This window comes from Daktulosphaira vitifoliae, unplaced genomic scaffold (genome assembly GCF_025091365.1).
Source record: "Daktulosphaira vitifoliae isolate Bord-2020 unplaced genomic scaffold, ASM2509136v1 Scaffold_1, whole genome shotgun sequence".
In the NCBI taxonomy this organism is placed as follows: domain Eukaryota; kingdom Metazoa; phylum Arthropoda; class Insecta; order Hemiptera; family Phylloxeridae; genus Daktulosphaira; species Daktulosphaira vitifoliae.
Window position 1 is genome coordinate 75,845,962 of NW_026099572.1, and position 19,310 is coordinate 75,865,271.

At 28.4% G+C, this 19,310-nt stretch overlaps 2 protein-coding genes and 1 long non-coding RNA gene across 18 annotated transcripts; 2 read left to right on the forward strand and 1 right to left on the reverse strand.

Moving 5' to 3' along the window:
* The first annotated feature begins 505 nt into the window (after positions 1-505).
* On the forward strand, positions 506-2,039 carry LOC126896567 (uncharacterized). 15 transcript variants are annotated; one of them, XR_007701872.1, is made up of 3 exons: positions 506-603; positions 664-1,587; positions 1,771-2,039. It is a non-coding gene; the product is annotated as an uncharacterized LOC126896567 (long non-coding RNA). The 15 variants fall into 15 exon arrangements; XR_007701873.1 differs by having other exon boundaries at positions 524-1,402; positions 1,464-1,587; XR_007701874.1 differs by adding an exon at positions 1,599-1,663 and having other exon boundaries at positions 524-1,402; positions 1,729-2,039.
* Positions 2,040-3,297: 1,258 nt separating this feature from the next.
* LOC126896566 (myophilin) lies at positions 3,298-11,669 on the reverse strand. Its single transcript, XM_050669470.1, has 4 exons — positions 11,444-11,669; positions 5,095-5,231; positions 3,869-4,073; positions 3,298-3,759 (listed from the first exon to the last, which is right to left on the reverse strand). Exons 1-4 carry the CDS (start codon positions 11,495-11,497, stop codon positions 3,589-3,591), a joined length of 567 nt encoding a protein of 188 aa, XP_050525427.1. The 5' UTR covers positions 11,498-11,669; the 3' UTR covers positions 3,298-3,588.
* On the forward strand, positions 10,880-17,668 carry LOC126896562 (BTB/POZ domain-containing protein 7). 2 transcript variants are annotated; one of them, XM_050669465.1, is made up of 11 exons: positions 10,880-11,049; positions 14,356-14,516; positions 14,590-15,375; positions 15,452-15,587; positions 15,643-15,806; positions 15,888-16,114; positions 16,186-16,505; positions 16,584-16,746; positions 16,812-16,990; positions 17,055-17,276; positions 17,343-17,668. In XM_050669465.1, exons 2-11 carry the CDS (start codon positions 14,416-14,418, stop codon positions 17,535-17,537), a joined length of 2,493 nt encoding a protein of 830 aa, XP_050525422.1. In that variant the 5' UTR covers positions 10,880-11,049; positions 14,356-14,415; the 3' UTR covers positions 17,538-17,668. The 2 variants fall into 2 exon arrangements, with proteins under 2 accessions (XP_050525422.1, XP_050525421.1); XM_050669464.1 differs by lacking the exon at positions 10,880-11,049 and adding an exon at positions 13,703-13,881.
* The last annotated feature ends 1,642 nt before the right edge of the window (positions 17,669-19,310 follow it).

The following is a 19,310-nucleotide window of genomic DNA, read 5'->3' on the forward strand; positions in this document are numbered from 1 at the left end:
TTGTCATTATTAGCCATGTTTTTGGTATGTGGTACTGTAAAAGATTCGTTAAGATCTACAACGAAATCTTCCGGAATCTGACCTTTGATGTACCTAACCAAGCGGTCTCTCTTTTGATCTAGAGTGCCGGCAGTGGTTAGTTTTCTCTTGATTAACTCAGATATGGCTTCGTTAGAATTTAGCTTGTGTGCCCAACCTGTTTTGTAAGATGGACGTTCGTTTTCTTCTGACGGTGTTGGATTAAGCTCTATGAGTGATTTTGTGTATTCTTCTTTGGCCATCAAGTGTTGGATAAGTTGGTTTAATAATACTTTTTTCTTATACTATAACAACAACCCTAACGTAATATATACGTTACCTTTGTTGGGCGCCACTCTGTCGTAACACAGGAAAGAAAAGTAAAATGATATTAGGTAAAATGTGTGTAAATGTGTAACTGTGTGTACGAAGATGAATATGAGGAGGTGGTGCCTGCTGTCTAGGTATTCACGTGCGTGTTGTCCTGCAGCAGTCACCGTGCTCGGCTGACACTCCGGGTTAGCTGTGGGTGTCGAAAGGCTGTTGTTATAGGAAGGGAGAATAAGAGTAACACCTAGGTATGAGGTGCAGACGAAGTGCAAGACACAAATACCAGGTGTACGCAAAAGGAGCCCAAAGTATGAGGTGCAGACGAAGTGCAAGACACAAATACTTGGGGTATAGGAGAGGACAATGAAGTACGAGGTGCAGACGAAGTGCAAGACACAAGTACTCCAAAGAGAGAACGGGGTAGCCGAGTATAAGGTGCAGACGAAGTGCAAGACACAAATACTGGGCGTACCAGATAAGGAGTATAACAAAGTACGAGGTGCAGACGAAGTGCAAGACACAAGTACTTTAGTTATTAGGAGAGGATAATGAAGTACGAGGTGCAGACGAAGTGCAAGACACAAGTACTTCAGAGAGAGAACGGGGTAGCCGAGTATAAGGTGCAGACGAAGTGCAAGACACAAATACTGGGCGTACCAGATAAGGAGTATAACAAAGTACGAGGTGCAGACGAAGTGCAAGACACAAGTACTTTAGTTATTAGGAGAGGATAATGAAGTACGAGGTGCAGACGAAGTGCAAGACACAAGTACTTCAGAGAGAGAACGGGGTAGCCGAGTATAAGGTGCAGACGAAGTGCAAGACACAAATACTGGGCGTACCAGATAAGGAGTATAACAAAGTACGAGGTGCAGACGAAGTGCAAGACACAAGTACTTTAGTTATTAGGAGAGGATAATGAAGTACGAGGTGCAGACGAAGTGCAAGACACAAGTACTTCAGAGAGAGAACGGGGTAGCCGAGTATAAGGTGCAGACGAAGTGCAAGACACAAATACTGGGCGTACCAGATAAGGAGTATAACAAAGTACGAGGTGCAGACGAAGTGCAAGACACAAGTACTTTAGTTATTAGGAGAGGATAATGAAGTACGAGGTGCAGACGAAGTGCAAGACACAAGTACTTCAGAGAGAGAACGGGGTAGCCGAGTATAAGGTGCAGACGAAGTGCAAGACACAAATACTGGGCGTACCAGATAAGGAGTATAACAAAGTACGAGGTGCAGACGAGGTGCAAGACACAAGTACTTTAGTTATTAGGATAGGATAATGAAGTACGGGGTAGCCGAGTATAAGGTGCAGACGAAGTGCAAGACACAAATACTGGGCGTACCAGGTGAGGAAAGATAACAGAGTACGAGGTGCAGACGAAGTGCAAGACACAAGTACTCTAAAATGTCGAGGAAAAGAGTATATAGGTTAGAAAAGGAATAAACAAAGACTTTACTTTAAACAGTAAGCCGGACAGCGACAACCGAGTACTGAGACTGATGAATGACACAAGGCACTGGAGTCGACTGACCACGATGGTCAGGTCTATTGGGTTTTTATAATAATTACACTTATTGCCGATTTGGCAATAAATATTATTTGTTAATTCATCAGTCTCAGGCAGCGGATGTGCTGTCTGTATTTTATTAAAATAATTCTCACGATTATGAAAACGTGACACCATCACACTTCTATGATCATTATTATAAAACATCATTAATTAATGATATTTTATAGTAATAGTCGTTAAAATCAAAGTAACTTCAATTAACTTCGATTATATCATAGATATAGATACAATATGTTCATTATATTATGATAACAGACAATAGTGATAAAGCTTTTTGAGTAGGTTAGAACATTTGACATTTTACCACTAGAGATGGAAAGTTTAGTTCATTTCTGTGAATAGTTCATTAGTTCATAGTTCATTCAAGTGAATAGTTCAAATGAACTATTCTTAAGTTCACTAATTTTATTGATCATGCTGATATTGTTTGGCAATGAACTATTCATTTTATCACTATTAGTATAGCAGTACACAGTTCAGTTGTAGTTCACACTACTTATGGGCAATTAAGTTACAAACTAACCCTTAACCTGAACATCATAAACTAAGAAAAAATTATTATTAATACCCTCATGGCTCATGTTATCATTATCACCTAATTCAAGGTAGATATACTGACCAGTAGTCTTAAGTTAAATCAGAAATCTGATCTAATATTTGTACATAGTATGAATTTATTTTATTGTTAAACAGTTAAAAACCGTGTAACATTTTAACAATATAATTTATTTGTTATCTAATTGTAAACAGCTATTAACCATTTACAGTATTTCGAACAACGAACCACAAAGAATTTTTAAAGAAGTTCGCGAACTATTTCATTTATACATTGCTACCAATTTTTTTCGAACTGTGAACTGTTAAGTTACAGGTACTGAAACAGTTCAGAATAGTTCATCTAAGTGAATAGTTCAAATGAACTATTCGTTCACGAACTTAACATCTCTATTTACCACTAGTTTACTTAAAGCCTTAACTTTACTCTGCACATAAAAAAATATTTTGGGTATTAATTGTAAATGGAAATTTTCTAAGTACGCTGATTTAATGTATTTTAATCTAACCTTAAAGAAATCTTATTAAATTCTTGCTGGAATTATTGTTCTCTACAGAAATAAATTAATTACTCATTCGTATTAAAATATTTGTAACGTAGCAAAAATTAATCCTATTTATACAACAAAATAATATGTAAAAAATCAAAAACACAAATTAAATTAAATTAATTGTAATTTAAATTCTTTGTTACTCTAACTAAATAATTTGAATAATAGTGTTACATAAATAAAAATTTTAATAAAATATATAATTTAATATAAAACACCTTATATTATGCATAAATAATTTAATTAAACAAAATAAATATTTCAACTATGTACCAAAAAATAAAGAAGAACATGTTAATTAAATGTTTTTTTTCTAAATAATAGACAACTGGTAATAATTAGAACATAAATGTTTTGTTATTATCACATATGTTTGAAATTAATCATATACTATATAGTTTTATATATTATACAAACATAACAAACTTATAATACTGCAAATAAAAGCGTAGGTATATACTTGTAAATAATTTAAAGTAAACGGAATGTAATAGTAATGGATAAATTTTCACATAACTTGTACAATTGTTGAAATGATTGTAAGGAATAATTTATTACATGTGTCTGGTGTTGCCAAAATTGATACCACTCTGTGTTGCTCCTTTATTAGATCCATATTGCAAACTAATTATTGTCTGTCCTGCTTTAAGTTTGTCTTCACTAAAGTTACGAACATTTTTCTCAGCCTCTTTTGGTCCGATGCTAGGAGCACCAAACTGAGCACCCTAAAAAAATGTATAAAAGTTGATTTATCAATTGTTAAATTAATATAAAGGACGAAGAAAAATGTTTATTATAGAATTACATGCGAATAAATTTAATAAGTATGTTTACCTTTCTGCCTAACGATTGCAGACAAATAACAACAGAATTTAAATTTTGGCGTTCCCATAAGTCTACAGTCTGGAATGTTTCTTGGGTAGGAACACCTATAGAAACTGCTACGGCCAAAAAATTGTTTAGGTTTTCCATACATTTAAAAGCCATTGTGCTGTTGTTGACTTTTTTTATTGAGTTTGGAACCAAAGTGTTAGCTAATCTGTTAACAATAATTAACAATACAATAAAAAAAACTTATATTTTGAAAAAACTGTGTAATTTGGCCAACTGTTAATTATGGCATGAAATATAGAACAATTTAAAATTTGTTTGCAAAAATACAACTTATTGTATAAATAAAAGTCACGATAAATTTACACGTTTAATATTGAATATGTATTTATTACATCTATCATATATTATATAGATTTTCTTCTGATTTACATCATTTTATGACTTAACTTCATCTTACCGTGTGTTCCCCATTTAATACTATTAGTACTTATCACTTTTACGATTTTTATTATATGTATTCTCAATAAATATATAAAGGTACTGTTAAATCAGCAGTATAAACGACATTTTTTCAATTAGTTACCGAGAAAATTTTGGTGTGTCCATCTTATAAGGTAATTAACTTCAGTAAGATAACTAGAGATACTGTATTAATAACACATACAATGTAATAAAAAAGTCATTTATATATAAATTAATACATAATATGAAAATGTTGGCTCACAAACCATTGAATAAATTAAGAGAGCAACTAATTATGAAATTTTGGAGGATCTTTTAATACTAATATAGTAATGTCAAAATGAAGTGATGAAAGAATTGGATATAAAATATGGTTAATCTTATGGTGAACTAAAATAAAACTCATATTAAATTTACGACGGGTAAAATTGACCTGCAAATTAATTCTCTCGTAGCTATTGTTTATCATTAATCTAATTTATATTGCCGTGTAAAAATATGTTTTAATTCCGAGTTACCCATAAATATTATATACTAAGAGATGAATTAATACTAATTAATTTATAATAATTTTGTTAATTTTGCCTTCCATAACAGGTAAAATAATAAAAAAAAAACATAGCATTGGCTTAAACAAAGTCCTCATCAGTGATGTCTTTAATTTGAAATAAGACGATTCGTTAAAAAATAAATGGTTATTATTATTTCAAGGACGCGTCATATTTGAAAGTAATTTTTCATTTATGAAGTGTTTGATGACTCACTGGCACAATACTTGTCCGTCCTTAAGTACTTCGTAAAAGTTGTCTGGGTCACCAGATGTGTTCAATGGTAATCCAGTGACGCTGCTTATCCATTCTAAACACTCTTGGGCAAGTTCTTCGCTGTACTTGCTGTTGATCTGTAAGGAAATAAAGTTTTTTATTTTTAGGCAAAAGTATTGAATAAAAACAATAACGAAAACTTCAAATATTTAATACATATTATCTTAAATGCTTCTAATTTCACAGTCGTGAGTTTCTCATTGTTCTCATAATTGCGTGTCAATTTTCATATATATACATATTTTTCCATGCTTAACAAGTGGAAGATTTTATCTTAATTTAATCAAATTACGCTTAAGAATTCAAACCCCGTAATTTTATACCTATTAAACCCATAAATTTGTTTCAATAAAATATATGATATTACGTTGATTGAAACAAGTTCACTTTAATTATTATCAACCAACTAAAAAAATTAATTGAATTCCTAAAAATAACTCAACAGGTAAAATTTACTTGTTATTATAAAGCAAATAGTGAATAATAGTAACTTGTAAATATTTATTAGATGGTGCTTATAAATATTTTAAAAATAATAAATTATTTCGAACAATTTCGAATAAGTAACATTCTAAAATAAAAAAGTCAAATTATTATAATGAAATTATTGATTAAAAATGAAACTCATTAATATTTTATTTTCAATTACGTTGTGCTTAAAATAATTTTATAAATTAGTTTAACCATCTCTTTATCTCGTAAAGGGTAATCTTGAATGTTTTTTAGAAGTAAATTTAATCAGTTATACATATTATCTTTATATTTTTATATATTTATATCGTCAAAAGCGATAGACTTAAAAAATGAAAACACATATTACTATACTAAGACTCAAAATAGTCTTGATATATTATTAATACAAACGTCTTTATTATTTATTCAAGAAATGTCATTGTCTTCATTCGCAAGTCGAACCCTATAATCTTAACCTTCCACGATAATAGCATAGTTTTTTTAAGAAATATTTACTAATGGAAACACTATTCAATTTTATATTATAGAAGATAAAACATTCATTCAAAAACTTTTTACCGCAAGCACGAATTTAGTACGCGTGTGTGTAATATCTTTCCTCGTTTTTATTACTAATAGTTATTTTAGTTATACGTGTAGTAGTTATTACTCGTCATTTTGCGAGTCAATGATAAACCATAAAATTATTTTTTAACAAAATAAGTGTGACTTCAATTTTTCAGACGCTTTAGCGATACCTAGTGACGAGTTACCGTAAAAAAAATTTTGGATGTCAAAACCCCATAACATTTGAAATTAGTTTGATAAACATTTGATAACAATATTGTTAACTAATACAACTAAAATTTAGTTGTAAACTTTTTAAAACGAATTTAACATATTATTGAACAGTTATGTCATTTATTATGAAATAGGTAAATTCAAACTAATAATACTGAATAATTTTTATTTTATTTTAGTACTCATTACTTACTCATGCTTTTCAAGCTATAAAGTGTTAAGAACAAATAATTTTCTCGATAATACATTTCCTCTAGGTATCGCATTATGCCTTGTTTACAACGTAATGAAAAAATAATCTCAAAATATTAATTATCGTTAGTAATGTTATTTGCGATTAGGAAGTCTTGCTTTACGTATTCTAAACCAATGAAAAATATTTCAATAGTCAAGTGGCCAATACTTTTTCAACAGAATGTGCTGAACGTGGAATAATTAGCCGCTGACATCATCACTAAACTACACAACGTAATAACTTGTGTGTATATGTATCTTTTGACATTTGTAATAATAAAATTGTTTTATAAAACTTTCGCGTGTAATTGAGAAGAAAGTTTGGGATTATATCGGTTCAGAAATTTTTATTTATACCGAAAAATGTTATTTATTAAAAATGAATGTACGATTTAAATTTGCATAAATAATTAATGGCAAATTTTTCTTGAAAATCCTCATGATTAATTTTATCGCTAAGCATTTCTCATCAAATGTATAAATATATATATATAATAATAATAATTTTTAATAATCATGTATTATGGAAAAAAAATATTCATAATTAAAATACAATTACAAAATATTGACCATGAAACATCGTTTGTATATAAATTGTACGCATCCCAGTTCTCATATTTTATTAAAGGAGCATGTAGTTTAACTGCTTTATTTGTAAAAAAAAATAATATTCAATAGATAGAATAATGCTGTAACAATAATTTTCAAAGGGAATTTTAACAATAAAATAAGTAAATACACCTACAAAAGTAACAGCAAATTTTAATAAATGAATAGATCTTATAAATAATTAAAATTCGTTGCCAAGATACATAAAAGAATTTTATTTTCAACAATAGTATAATATAATTAAGAAAGCAATTGGTACTACTTAACATGACAAACAACTACAATGAAACGTGCCGTTACTGAATTTGTTATTAAACATGGTATTGCAAATTAGTTTATTCATAAAAAAGTTTTACAATGTTATATAAATTTAAATTTAAAGAAGCCACTACTATACAATTTAAAAAAAAATGAACGTTTCTTTTTTCTTTTGTAAATTGATGGTTTTTAAATGAAATGGCATCTCCTTATTACTAGATAATAATGTATGTTTTAGTGTATGAATTTGTGTAGTCAATAGGAGTAGGAAAAATATATTATAATTATTTTATTAAAATTGCTACTACTCTAACTAATATCTGAATAATCACATTAATAAAAACCACAAAATCACTATAAATGTTATACAATAACAATGTTTTTTATATTTTCGTATAATAATACATATAAATAAACAGACAGGATAATTAGTACTCTTAATAAGTGTATCACATTTGAGCTGACAGTGTGTTATTACTGGTTTAATGATTAATGTCTATGCGGACAGTTATTAAACATAACTTAAATCAATAAAGTGTTCCTTTTTTGGTCCTAACTAGAATCCACCAACCGTTAAACGATTTATATCAAGCACTTTTATTTTCACACAAAAAAGATAAAACTTTACCCATTGACCCATTTACTGAACAGTATGCAGTAACTAGATAGCCTGCGCAAACGGACAAAATCTGATCGACCCACATTGGCCTTATACGGTATCTCATTTGATAAAACGACACGGCCTTATATAGAATAAACATAATGATGAATCATTGATTGTATCAGAGGCCATCTGTTTGTACTGTATCAAAATCAAGGATTTAGACAAAAAAAAAAAACAATCGCTAAGTAATAATTCATTATCGATTATTAATTTTACAATAAGTCTTAAAAAGGATTTACGAGACAATGAACAAATCAATTAGGTCGATCACTGTCAAATTGGATGATTTGTAACTCATTATAGTGTTACAACAAAAACAGCTGCTCAAACTATAACCATTTTCAGACATTTACCATTTTCATATATTTTTCGAGCGTTAACTATAATGAGTAACTTGTTAGCGAAAAATTTATAAAAATTCATTATTGCAAGAGAAGCTTTACGGATTTTATAAAACATAAAGGCTTACATATATATAATATATGCTTTCGCAGAAAGCATTTTATTGTGAATTAATAATATATATATATGTTAGATGAGGTACTGGTAAAATGTCTTTGTACGCAAAGCATCACATTTTTTTTTTTGTACGCCACACTAAAAAAGTTATGTTCTAGGTCCCGCAAATTGTAATGACGGCCCAGTAGGTAAAATTAGGCATTCATAGTCTGGTATAGAAACTTTCCGGTGAAGACCAAATAAAATATGAGCAAACAGTACATTTTTTTTAATTATCAAAATTTTTCTTTATAGTTTAGCATATTTTTTAGAATCATGTGCTATTTATTTTCAATGAAATTAAATTATAACACTGTAATAAAAAAAAAACAATTAATAAATCATGATTTTATGAGCATAATTCCAATTTTAACAAAATATTCGAGGACTTAATTTAACTTAATCTCTCCTTTCTTTAAAAATAATTCTACATAAACTAATATGTAATGTTCATAATTTTGGGAGTTGTGACAGATTAGGGAGACTAGGTCTCCTTTTTAATCCACTAGATTGACCATATGCTTTAGATTATTGCAAATTTTTCGTTACTTCAAAATACTAATACACAATTAAGTACTACAAGTATCTAAATTGATATTTTCCCTATTCTAAATTTTTATCATATAAATATAAACTTTTTTATAATATAAAAAAATACTATAATTTTCTATAATGACTGAATCCTCTCCATTAATGCTTATGAGTATGAAAATAACAATTTAATATTTATAATATGTATCAAAACAAATAAAATATAATGAAATAATTTCGGTAAAATAGAAATACGTTTTAAACCAGTAAATAACTTATCAGTCAACAGGTACAACACCTTCAGAACTTCTAAAATCGCATGAAAAAGATTCACAACGCAAAATTATTCAAGTAATATTTGTCATCGTTCACGAATGTATACAAATATTTAACTACATCCAGGTTTTTCTAAAAACAACATAAGACGTTCACATTTTATACTTTTCATGGCTTATCTCTAGCCAGTTGACTAATTACAAAATGAATAACACCTAAAAAATGATATTGTTACGAGTTTAAAGACTAGTTTTGATATGAGCGACTCTATAAAAATGTAAATTACGCCTACGTCGATGACTTTTCAACTTTGGTATGTGTCGAGAAAAGGACGTTATCATAGAGAAGAAAAAGAAACCGGTTCTCCAGTGGCTGACCAACGAACGGTCGTATAACGTCTGGTGTATACAGCACAGACGTTGGGCGCGGTAGTAGTAAATTATTAGGAAAAACTAAAAATAATAATGAATAACAAAAACATTTTTTTAAGCATTGAAAAAAATTAATAAAAATTTGGAAACAAATGTTGACCAAATATCTATTATTATTGTTATGTGCCAGACATCCACTTGCGCATATAACAACACATAATATTTGTATGTAATACATTATCTATTTCAAAAAGGATTGTATAATTTTTCATCAGGTTTTATAAAAACGATAAATGTGTTGTCATGAATTACAATTAGGCAAATAGGTACTATTGATATCATGTATGACGACCGTAGATAATGAGTAATATTTTCAAAACAACGGTAACCTAAAGTACTATTGCGATATACAATTGAAAGTTGATAACCGAATTTAAATAATAATAATCATTGTAATAATGTTTTCAATAGATAATTAAAAAGTTTTGAATAGCGGTTCGTACAGAGAACCGTTTATTAAGTCGTTGATTGAATTATATTAATGCATACATTATAATAGGCTGAATAGCTCAAGAGTTAGCTGTACTCACTTGCTAGGTTTAAACGGCTCTTTTAATAAATCAGTTCTTTATTTTATATTCATCAGTAGTGTATACAATTATGAAAACAATCACGTCAGGTTTCTTGAAAATGTATTTTTTTTTACATGTTCTTTACTTATTATTAAATCGTTGCGATCATCAGGTTACAACGAAGTAAAAGGATATACTTTTCGACACATACGATATTTCATAACAAATGATGATTGTTGTTGAGTAAAAACAAACGTTATAAACTAATAAACAAAAATTTGTTTATAAGTGCTAAGCAAATGGTATTACACCACTGCAGAGATTATTATACAATCGTTATCGGTTACCAGTTACAATCACACGACACTCGTGTTTTTCATTATTGTTAAAAAATAGGTCAAACATAATCGAAATCGTCTATTGCAAAAGCTATTAAAAATGCGTCTGTCTCTCCACTATCATCGTTTGACCTACACAATTCGTTTTATCTAATTTTTACTCGACGAAACCCCAACGGGCTACACGTTTCGCCTAATATTTTAATAGCCGCCGTTGCAATAGGAGTAAAGACGATCACGGAGCCTTGGAACAGTTCGGAAACACGAATTCGTCATACCCGGACCAACTGGTGAGTTTTATTGTTGTACACGATGTATAAAATTCGACTTCCCCGAAATAAGAATACCTTAGCGACCTTGATACGGTAATAAAATAATGGGCCGGACTGTAGGGTTTGGCGTGATGAAATTATTCGCAAATATGGCACAACAAGTGTACGCAGTCAAACAAATAGTAATTACTAAGCAAACGTTCAACAAAAACCCAACACGTTTCCAAATGTATCAAGTATTTTCGGGCGGACTATTTTAATGAGTTATCCGTTACTGCGAATTCGATGTTTACTCGGAGACAACCTGTTGCAACATGTAGTTTACTTTGACTGCCATATGCGCGGGGTTGAATACAACAAAAAAACACGTCTCGTACACACGACATAATAAATATTTTAAGTGCACACTCACCTTGCGTTGGGCTTCGGCAGCGAAACCGGACTTGGCTGCTCTATTGTTTGCCATTATTGTTACTTTATTTTAAATAATATGACCGTTTAAGAGAGACAAAAAGTTCTGTGGTATAATGGAACTTCACAGGTGATAATGTTATTATGATACCGGTGTAAATCACACAGAGATCAGGTGTGCATAACGTTCACTCCCAATTAAGCTAAGATAGCAACTGAGAATATTACGCTGAGAGGCATTAGAGGTGGGTTAAGTACGAACCGGACTCGGGTGTTTTCGTGCGTTGCTGTCGGCTTTACTGTACCGAACCTTACCGACAGTGGCCGCCGCCCAACACGAACACGAAACACTCCGAAACAAAACACAAGGAACGCCGCTCGATGGTAACAAAATTTATCCTCAGATACTCTACGATTTAGCAAGGTCATTTCACTAGCAATGGACCGAATGCAGATCTAATATTTGAGCATTGTCTCTAAGTAATACACTAAATTATTTTTACAAATTCATGGATTAAAACACGAACAAAACATTATTGTATTTCTATAACATGGTTTAGAAACATAAAAATTATTGAAATTACACAGTCATACAGCTGTTCAATCAGGGGTTTGGAACCCCTAAATAAACTCTTTTAAAAGTGATACTCTCAGAAAGATTTTTAATAAAAAAAAAAAGATCATCAAAATTAATAATTTTTTTTAATAAAATAATGAAAAAATGTCCAAGAATATACCTAGTTAGATGCATAATTTTTCTTATTCATAGTGTCCTTAGCCACCTTGAACACCCTCGCAGTCGTTTTGTATTCATTGTTTAAGTTATTTATAAGCTGAAGGTATTCGATTGTTTAATCTTTTTGATATAATTCAATTAACAAATAGTATATATGTATGGTTGACTAATAAAAGGATTCATTAGCTTATGACAGGTTTCGGTAAAACTGAATTATTAACACAAATGACACAATTTACGTCAATCCTTTGAAAATGTGTCAAGTAATCTGTCCACATATTTCACTAAGGAAAATAAAATAAAGAGTGTTTAATAAGTAAGGATCGGGTAAATTTTTATAGTTGATATGTCAATGGAAATTCTTTTCTATCTTATTGAATATCCCGTGTATCTATTAAGTATTAATAAAGGAGGGGAGCTATTACCCTTACAAAATATTAAAGAAAAGTATACAAAACTCTTCCTAACAAAAAATTTTAATGATTAAAAATTAATATTATGTTGCAAAGCTCCTACCAATTTTTATTGGTATCTTGATGAAATAAAATTTCATTTATGAATGGAAAGAATAATATCGCTTAATTATCCTTAAATTGTTTTCTATAATTTATTTTAATGAAGAACTTATGGAGGTTTCTCCCGGGCATAGTATTCACTTACATTAAATGTAAGTGGATATTCAAGCAATTATTTAAAATTTTTTTAATCAAAACTAAAAAAAACAGTCAAATGTAATATCGTTAGTAATTAAAATTTTGTAATCTAGAGAAAATTTCCTATCTTTCCCATAACAAAATATTGAGATTATATCATCCCGTAATATGAAAATGCGGTAATTAATACAATAACAGTTAAAACTATTGCTTTTTTATGGGTGCACTTATTAAAATTCGATCAATTTAATTAAATAATATTGATTAAAATAGATTGCTGTGAATATTTTTTAAAGTTAGGGACATTCTTTGACTACCACTCCAAATCATAATTTATATTATATTTTCATTATTATTAAAACTGATAGTTTTACGGTAAAATTAACAAAAGCATATTACATGTTACACATTATATATTAACTTACATACATAAGAACATCGTATGGTAAATTTTTAGGAATCTATTAGTGTGTAGATTAATGAATGCTAATAAAATGAGTTAATAAATATTTGAAGCCAATTAGACTAATGACACAAGCTAAGTGGGTAATTCACATTACATACAAGTTCTATCCTGATAGTTATTTAGGTATTTGGCGCTGTTATCATTTAAGAATATATAACACTTCCAAAGACTATTTAAATAAATAACAATAGAAAATAGAATTAAAATGAAATTTTGAAAAGACGAAGAAATATTTAAAATATCATAATTAATAATAATAATTAAACGAAATGTGTATTGGATAGGAAAGAAATTTTTGTTGAAAACATGTATTCACCAAAATTCATATATTTATTTTTAAACTAATCAAATTCCATGGACGTTGTATTAGTTTTTGTAGGCGTGTTGATGAATTTTTTTATCAATATTGTATATGTATGAATATTCTCTGTCAAGTCAAATTTGCAATTCTTTAGTTCCCAATTAATATTATTGTACTAACATCGTTAAACATTATATAATATATAATTTAGTTACAAATCTCTACGAAAATTCTGGTAGTTATTGGGAATGTAGGAGATAAAAATCTCTTCACCATGTGAATAGTAAGTAATATTATGTGATAAAATTTATATATTTTTATTTATTTAATTATTAATTTATAGAATTATTGATTCTGAGTAATATAAATATTGCTTAAACTTTCATTAGTAAATATTCAATGATTTTTATGATTTAATATTTAAATATTTTTATTTTACTTTGAAACAATTCAAAAGTTAAGTTGACCCAGTTTTAATCAATATTAACATTTTATATTTCAGTAGTTAACAAGAGTGATTATGTTAAATAAATTTAATTTAAAAGTTATTTTTAGGTATTTGTTAATTATACAAAGTTTTTAATCATAAGAATTTTAAAATAAGAATGTATAAAATAAAAACTATGATGTTAATAATATGACATTAGTTTTGTATAAATGTTTGCAAGTTTTTTTGGTTATTGTCAAATAAATCAATAACAAATAATTATTTTTGTAATATTTAACTGATCAGTTTTCTTAATTTTTTATTTGATAGTACTGCTATGTGACAAACATATGTTTACCAATATAATCATGCTTCTGATCATATGATGGGATGACGAAAAGGATTTTCCAAGAAGCCAGTATGGGTGCTGGAGTTTCTTCAAATGAATATCCTAATTTGGAAGTTCAAAATTATCCAGGAGTGATGATAAAGTAATTTTTCAAAACTTCTTTGTTAGTTACTTAATTATCTTTAAACTAAACTAAATAATTAACTTTGTTTTAGGGAGAGACGGAAAATGCGCATGTCGGGTTTTGCTACTTTGCGTAAAAAACTGATTAAACGCCGCCGCTATTCTAAAGTTTGTAATCATGATAGAGTTATTAGAGAACTAATATCAGACTGGTCTCCAGCTGAAGTAACGGCTCTTCTAGAAGAATATGAAGCTTTGGCTGCTTTAAAAGATTTATCAGTGCAAGCTGAATTGGCTCGTCCTCCAGCTGCCACATTTAAACAAGATTTATCTACATTATATGATCATAAATATTGTACTGATGTTGATCTAATTTTTCGAGGTGTTTGTTTTCCTGTACACAGGGCAATATTATCTGCTAGATGCCCATACTTCCGTGATTTACTTATGGGATGCCCAGGCTATGGAACCAAAATATGTTTAGATTTAAGAACTCCTGGAGTTAATGTAGAAATGTTTTCAGCTTTACTACGATTTTTATATACTGGGGATATAGTTCCAAGAGATGGAGATATAGATTTAGCTTTGTTAAGAAGACTTGGAGATGAACTGGGAACACCTAATGTTTTAGAAAGTGATTTGAGGTATTTATTAGAAACTGGAGATTATGCTGATGCTGCTCTTGTGTTTATACCAGAAGGTTATTCAGATCGTAGACCAGAGTCTACTGGATCTGAATATGGCTTTCAGCCAAAATTAGAGTTGCCATGCCATAAGTCTATATTAAGTGCAAGATCTCCATTCTTCAGAAATCTCATACAACGAAGAACTAAATCTGGCGAAGAACATACTGAAAGAGCGTTGCACATTCCTACAAGGTATTTTTATAATATAAAAAATTAAGTTTTTTCTTATTTATTACAATAATGATAAAAAAAAAATTGTTTGTAATAGAATTGTATTGGATGAATCAGTGATTCCCAAAAGATATGCTAGAGTATTATTACATGCAATTTATTTGGATACTGTTGATTTGTCACTAATATTAAGAGGTTCTGGCAGTGGATCTTCTGCTGGCAGTTTGAGTGAAGTAATGTAATAATTATTTTAAAAATAATATTGTTTATTAATTTTTTAACTATTAGGTTGAAGCTTTAACCAATACTGGCCGTGTTAGGCCAAGTCCATTAGATGAAGCAATGGAATTATACCAAATAGGCAGATTTTTAGAATTAGAAATTGTATCACAAGGTTGTGAAGACCTTATTTTAGAATGGTTGACCTTAGAATCCCTTCCAGGAGTACTTAGGTAATGATTGTTTCATATTATTTATATGTTGTATTTCATTTGTAATATTGAATTAAATTATTTTTGAAAAATAATATTTAGGTGGGGAAATTTGCCTCATGGTTCTTCCTGGGTTCATCGCCAAGCTAAACATTTTCTAAGGGAAGAGTTTTCTCAAGTGGCTAATAGTACTGTTCTTTATCAGCTTGATAAATCACATTTAATTGATTGTTTGAAGAGTAATTTTTTACAATCAAGTGAGCTTGAAGTTTTACAAGCTGTTTTGAAATGGGGTGAACATGAACTTATACGACGAATGGAAGATAGAGGTTTTTTAAATATTTAATCAAAAGGTTTAAATTAATTTTTTTATTATTAAAATTTGTTTTTATGATTTTAGAACCAAATTTAGTTAGTCAAACAACTCATTCAGTGAGTCGTAAAGGTGTTAAAAAACGAGATTTGAGTGATGTTGAACTTCGTGAAATTTTATCTGATTTATTACCTTTGGTACGTATGGATCATGTGATACCGAGAGAACATGATACACTAGTTCAAGCTATAAGGCGTGGTTTAGTAAGCACACCACCAAGTCATATGATTGGCAATGATTCACTAGTGACATCCCACCAAATGTCACGAATTAATGCTTGGATAAGACATCCTTCAGGACTTTATGTTAGACCTAGATTTTTTGTACCATATTATGATGAAATTAAAGTATGTTTTTAATAACCTATTAAATAAAAATATACAAAAAATAATATTTATAATTATTATTATATCTATGATGTGTAGGCATTATTTGAAGATCAAATGTTAAGAGAAGACGAAGAACTTGTACGTAGAACAAGATATATGCCAGATGGAATACCTGACACTTTATATATGATTGAAGATAAGTCAGCACCATCAACTTATGGTCTCTCATCACTAGATGTTTTAACAGCTTCAATTCCTAGTATGACTAATTAAAATAAAAAATGTAAATTTTATTGATTTTCTTATTAATATAATTTATTTTAGCACCGGATACATCAACAATGAATGCTATGATCAAAAGGGATCAAAAATTAAGATCTGCTCCAGGTTGCCAACGTGCCTTATCACTACCATTATCTAGTCGCCAAGAAATCAATCATCAAATAAGATTAAGAGTTGTGCGTGAATTCAATTTACCTGATCCTGTTGCATATCTTTTGGAAGTAATTATGACATAGTTTTCATTTAATAACAATAGTGTGAAATATATGTATATTTTTATTTTAGAAAGCAGCAAGTTCCGTTTGTTATTGTGGTGGTGGTGGTGGTTCTGATGAAAAACCTAAAGATGGCACAAAATCTCGTAGTACGCGAGCAAGAAAAGAAAAACGAAAAGGGATAGCAACTAGTACACTTCCCTCAGTATATAATCAACAAAAATCAAGGAAACCACAGAGATCATTTGTTGTAAATGATACAATTTCTTCTTTACGCTATACTAATTCTAGAGTAAGTAATTTTACTAATAATAAATTATGAAAGTCTTGGAATACTTATTACTATTATTATTTTTAGTTCAATGGTGGTGATTTTGAAGTTAAAGATGAGCAGATAATAATGCCAGATGTTGCAGCTGTTTCTCTTTCTTTAGATCAATTAAATATATGTCCAACTGTTAGGCCTGATACTGAGTTACGTTTAGATTTAGGTGATAGTTCACCCAATCAATCACCTTATAAAACACCACCTCCTCCTAAACATTTTATTTGAATTTTATCAAAATTACATTAAATGGTGCTTGTAATAGATCATCTATTGAAAATTAAGCAACACTCTATGATATGATAGTTTTCAATAAACACTTATATTCTTATTTTTGATATACAGTCCTTTTGTTTATTTTATTTTATTTAATCAACATTCAGTTTAAAATAGTTATTATAAATTTTTATTTCATTGTATTTAGGGGATATTTTTAAAACTAAAATGAATGTTGCATAAAAACAGCAACATTGTTTTCTCAAATATAAAAAATATAACTAAATTTTGTTTATTATTTTATTTTATGAGTTAATAATTGTTTGACTATAAAAATGAATCCTTTGCAATTTTATAGATTTTTTTTAGCTCATTTTGATAAACTTTTGGATATTATTTTTATGTGGTACAATTATAAAAATGTCATATAATTTATTTTAATCTTTTTAAAACTATTATTCTAAGTATTATAAATTTAATTAAAATATCTCTAAAATTTCTTGTTACTATGTGTTGCTAAATGTAATTATCAAGAATTCCTTTTAAATGGTTCTTAATGTGTTTTATATTGTACAACTGTATAATAAAATTTCAATTAATAGATAATTTAATTTTTAATAACTACTCATATTGAATATATCTATATGAAACTGTAAAAATGTAGAGTATAATGTTATATTTCAATTGTTGAATTGTTTTTTTTTTTACCTATAATTGGGTTAACAATTGCTAACAAATTTCTATTTTACACATGCTTTACACTTGACAGTACTGTGTATTTAATTATTATTGTTTTTATGGGTTTGTTGCAATATTATGCACTATTATATCTTTATATTTAAGTATTCTATATATATTTATAAACATAGTAAATTGTACATTATTAATAATAAGAGAGAGTAGATAATTTTGTTTTCCTTTGTTTCATTGTACCTGATATTTAAATATAATAAATGATGTATATATATACATTAAAAATTAATAATTTTTTTTTTTTTAGTAAATTATATTGACTTTGGGTGATAAGTCTTTTAAGAGTATTATAAAATAAAAATTATTTATCATCATTTGCATATATTTTTTTTAAGTAACTTGATTATACATGTATTTGAGCTCAACAATTTTTTGCCAATGTTTTTTTTTTATTGTAATAGGGACCAATAATAATCTGATTAAAACTAAAATTTAGTTTATTATTAAATTAAAATTAATTCAAACAATAAAATTCATTTATTGGTTGCTATTATAATGTCATAATTATTTTGTCATTTTTTTTTTATTGACTAAATTAAAGATTTCATTAAAAAAATTGTATTTTAGATAAACTAAAAGTCTAGTAGTCAAGTTTCATTTTACTGAAAAATAACTCACTGTATTTTGAATTATTGTAATAGCTCATTAAAAATTTAGGGATAATATAATCAAAAGGAAGTTGATGTTGTATTATACAAATATGCACTATTTGTAACATTTAATTTTTAATTAATATTATTGTAATTATTTCTGTAATAATGTGTGAATATTATGTATAACTATCATTATATTACTAGTTATTATAATAAAATAACAATATATGAGCTTGAGATAGGTTTATTCGTTTTAATTTTTCCTTCAATAAAAGTGTACCAGAAATTTAAATTAATATAAAAATTTCAAAAGATTCATTCTTGTATCTCACACAGACATTTCTAGGAAAAATGTTTTGAAATATTTATGTACATGATTTTCACAAAATCCTAAAAACTGTTGAAGTTTAAATTAATTTATAATTTTTTTCATACATTT

Excerpts from the sequence above, each read along its gene's own strand:
- LOC126896566 (XM_050669470.1), bottom strand. The coding sequence starts at position 11,497 with ATGGCAAACAATAGAGCAGCCAAGTCCGGTTTCGCTGCCGAAGCCCAA. Across the intron at positions 5,232-11,443 it reads CTGCCGAAGCCCAACGCAAG|ATCAACAGCAAGTACAGCGA; the intron begins GTGAGTGTGCAC and ends ATTTCCTTACAG. Across the intron at positions 4,074-5,094 it reads GACGGACAAGTATTGTGCCA|ATTAGCTAACACTTTGGTTC; the intron begins GTGAGTCATCAA and ends TATTGTTAACAG.
- LOC126896562 (XM_050669465.1), top strand. The coding sequence starts at position 14,416 with ATGACGAAAAGGATTTTCCAAGAAGCCAGTATGGGTGCTGGAGTTTCT. Across the intron at positions 14,517-14,589 it reads TATCCAGGAGTGATGATAAA|GGAGAGACGGAAAATGCGCA; the intron begins GTAATTTTTCAA and ends ACTTTGTTTTAG. Across the intron at positions 16,506-16,583 it reads CATATTATGATGAAATTAAA|GCATTATTTGAAGATCAAAT; the intron begins GTATGTTTTTAA and ends TATGATGTGTAG.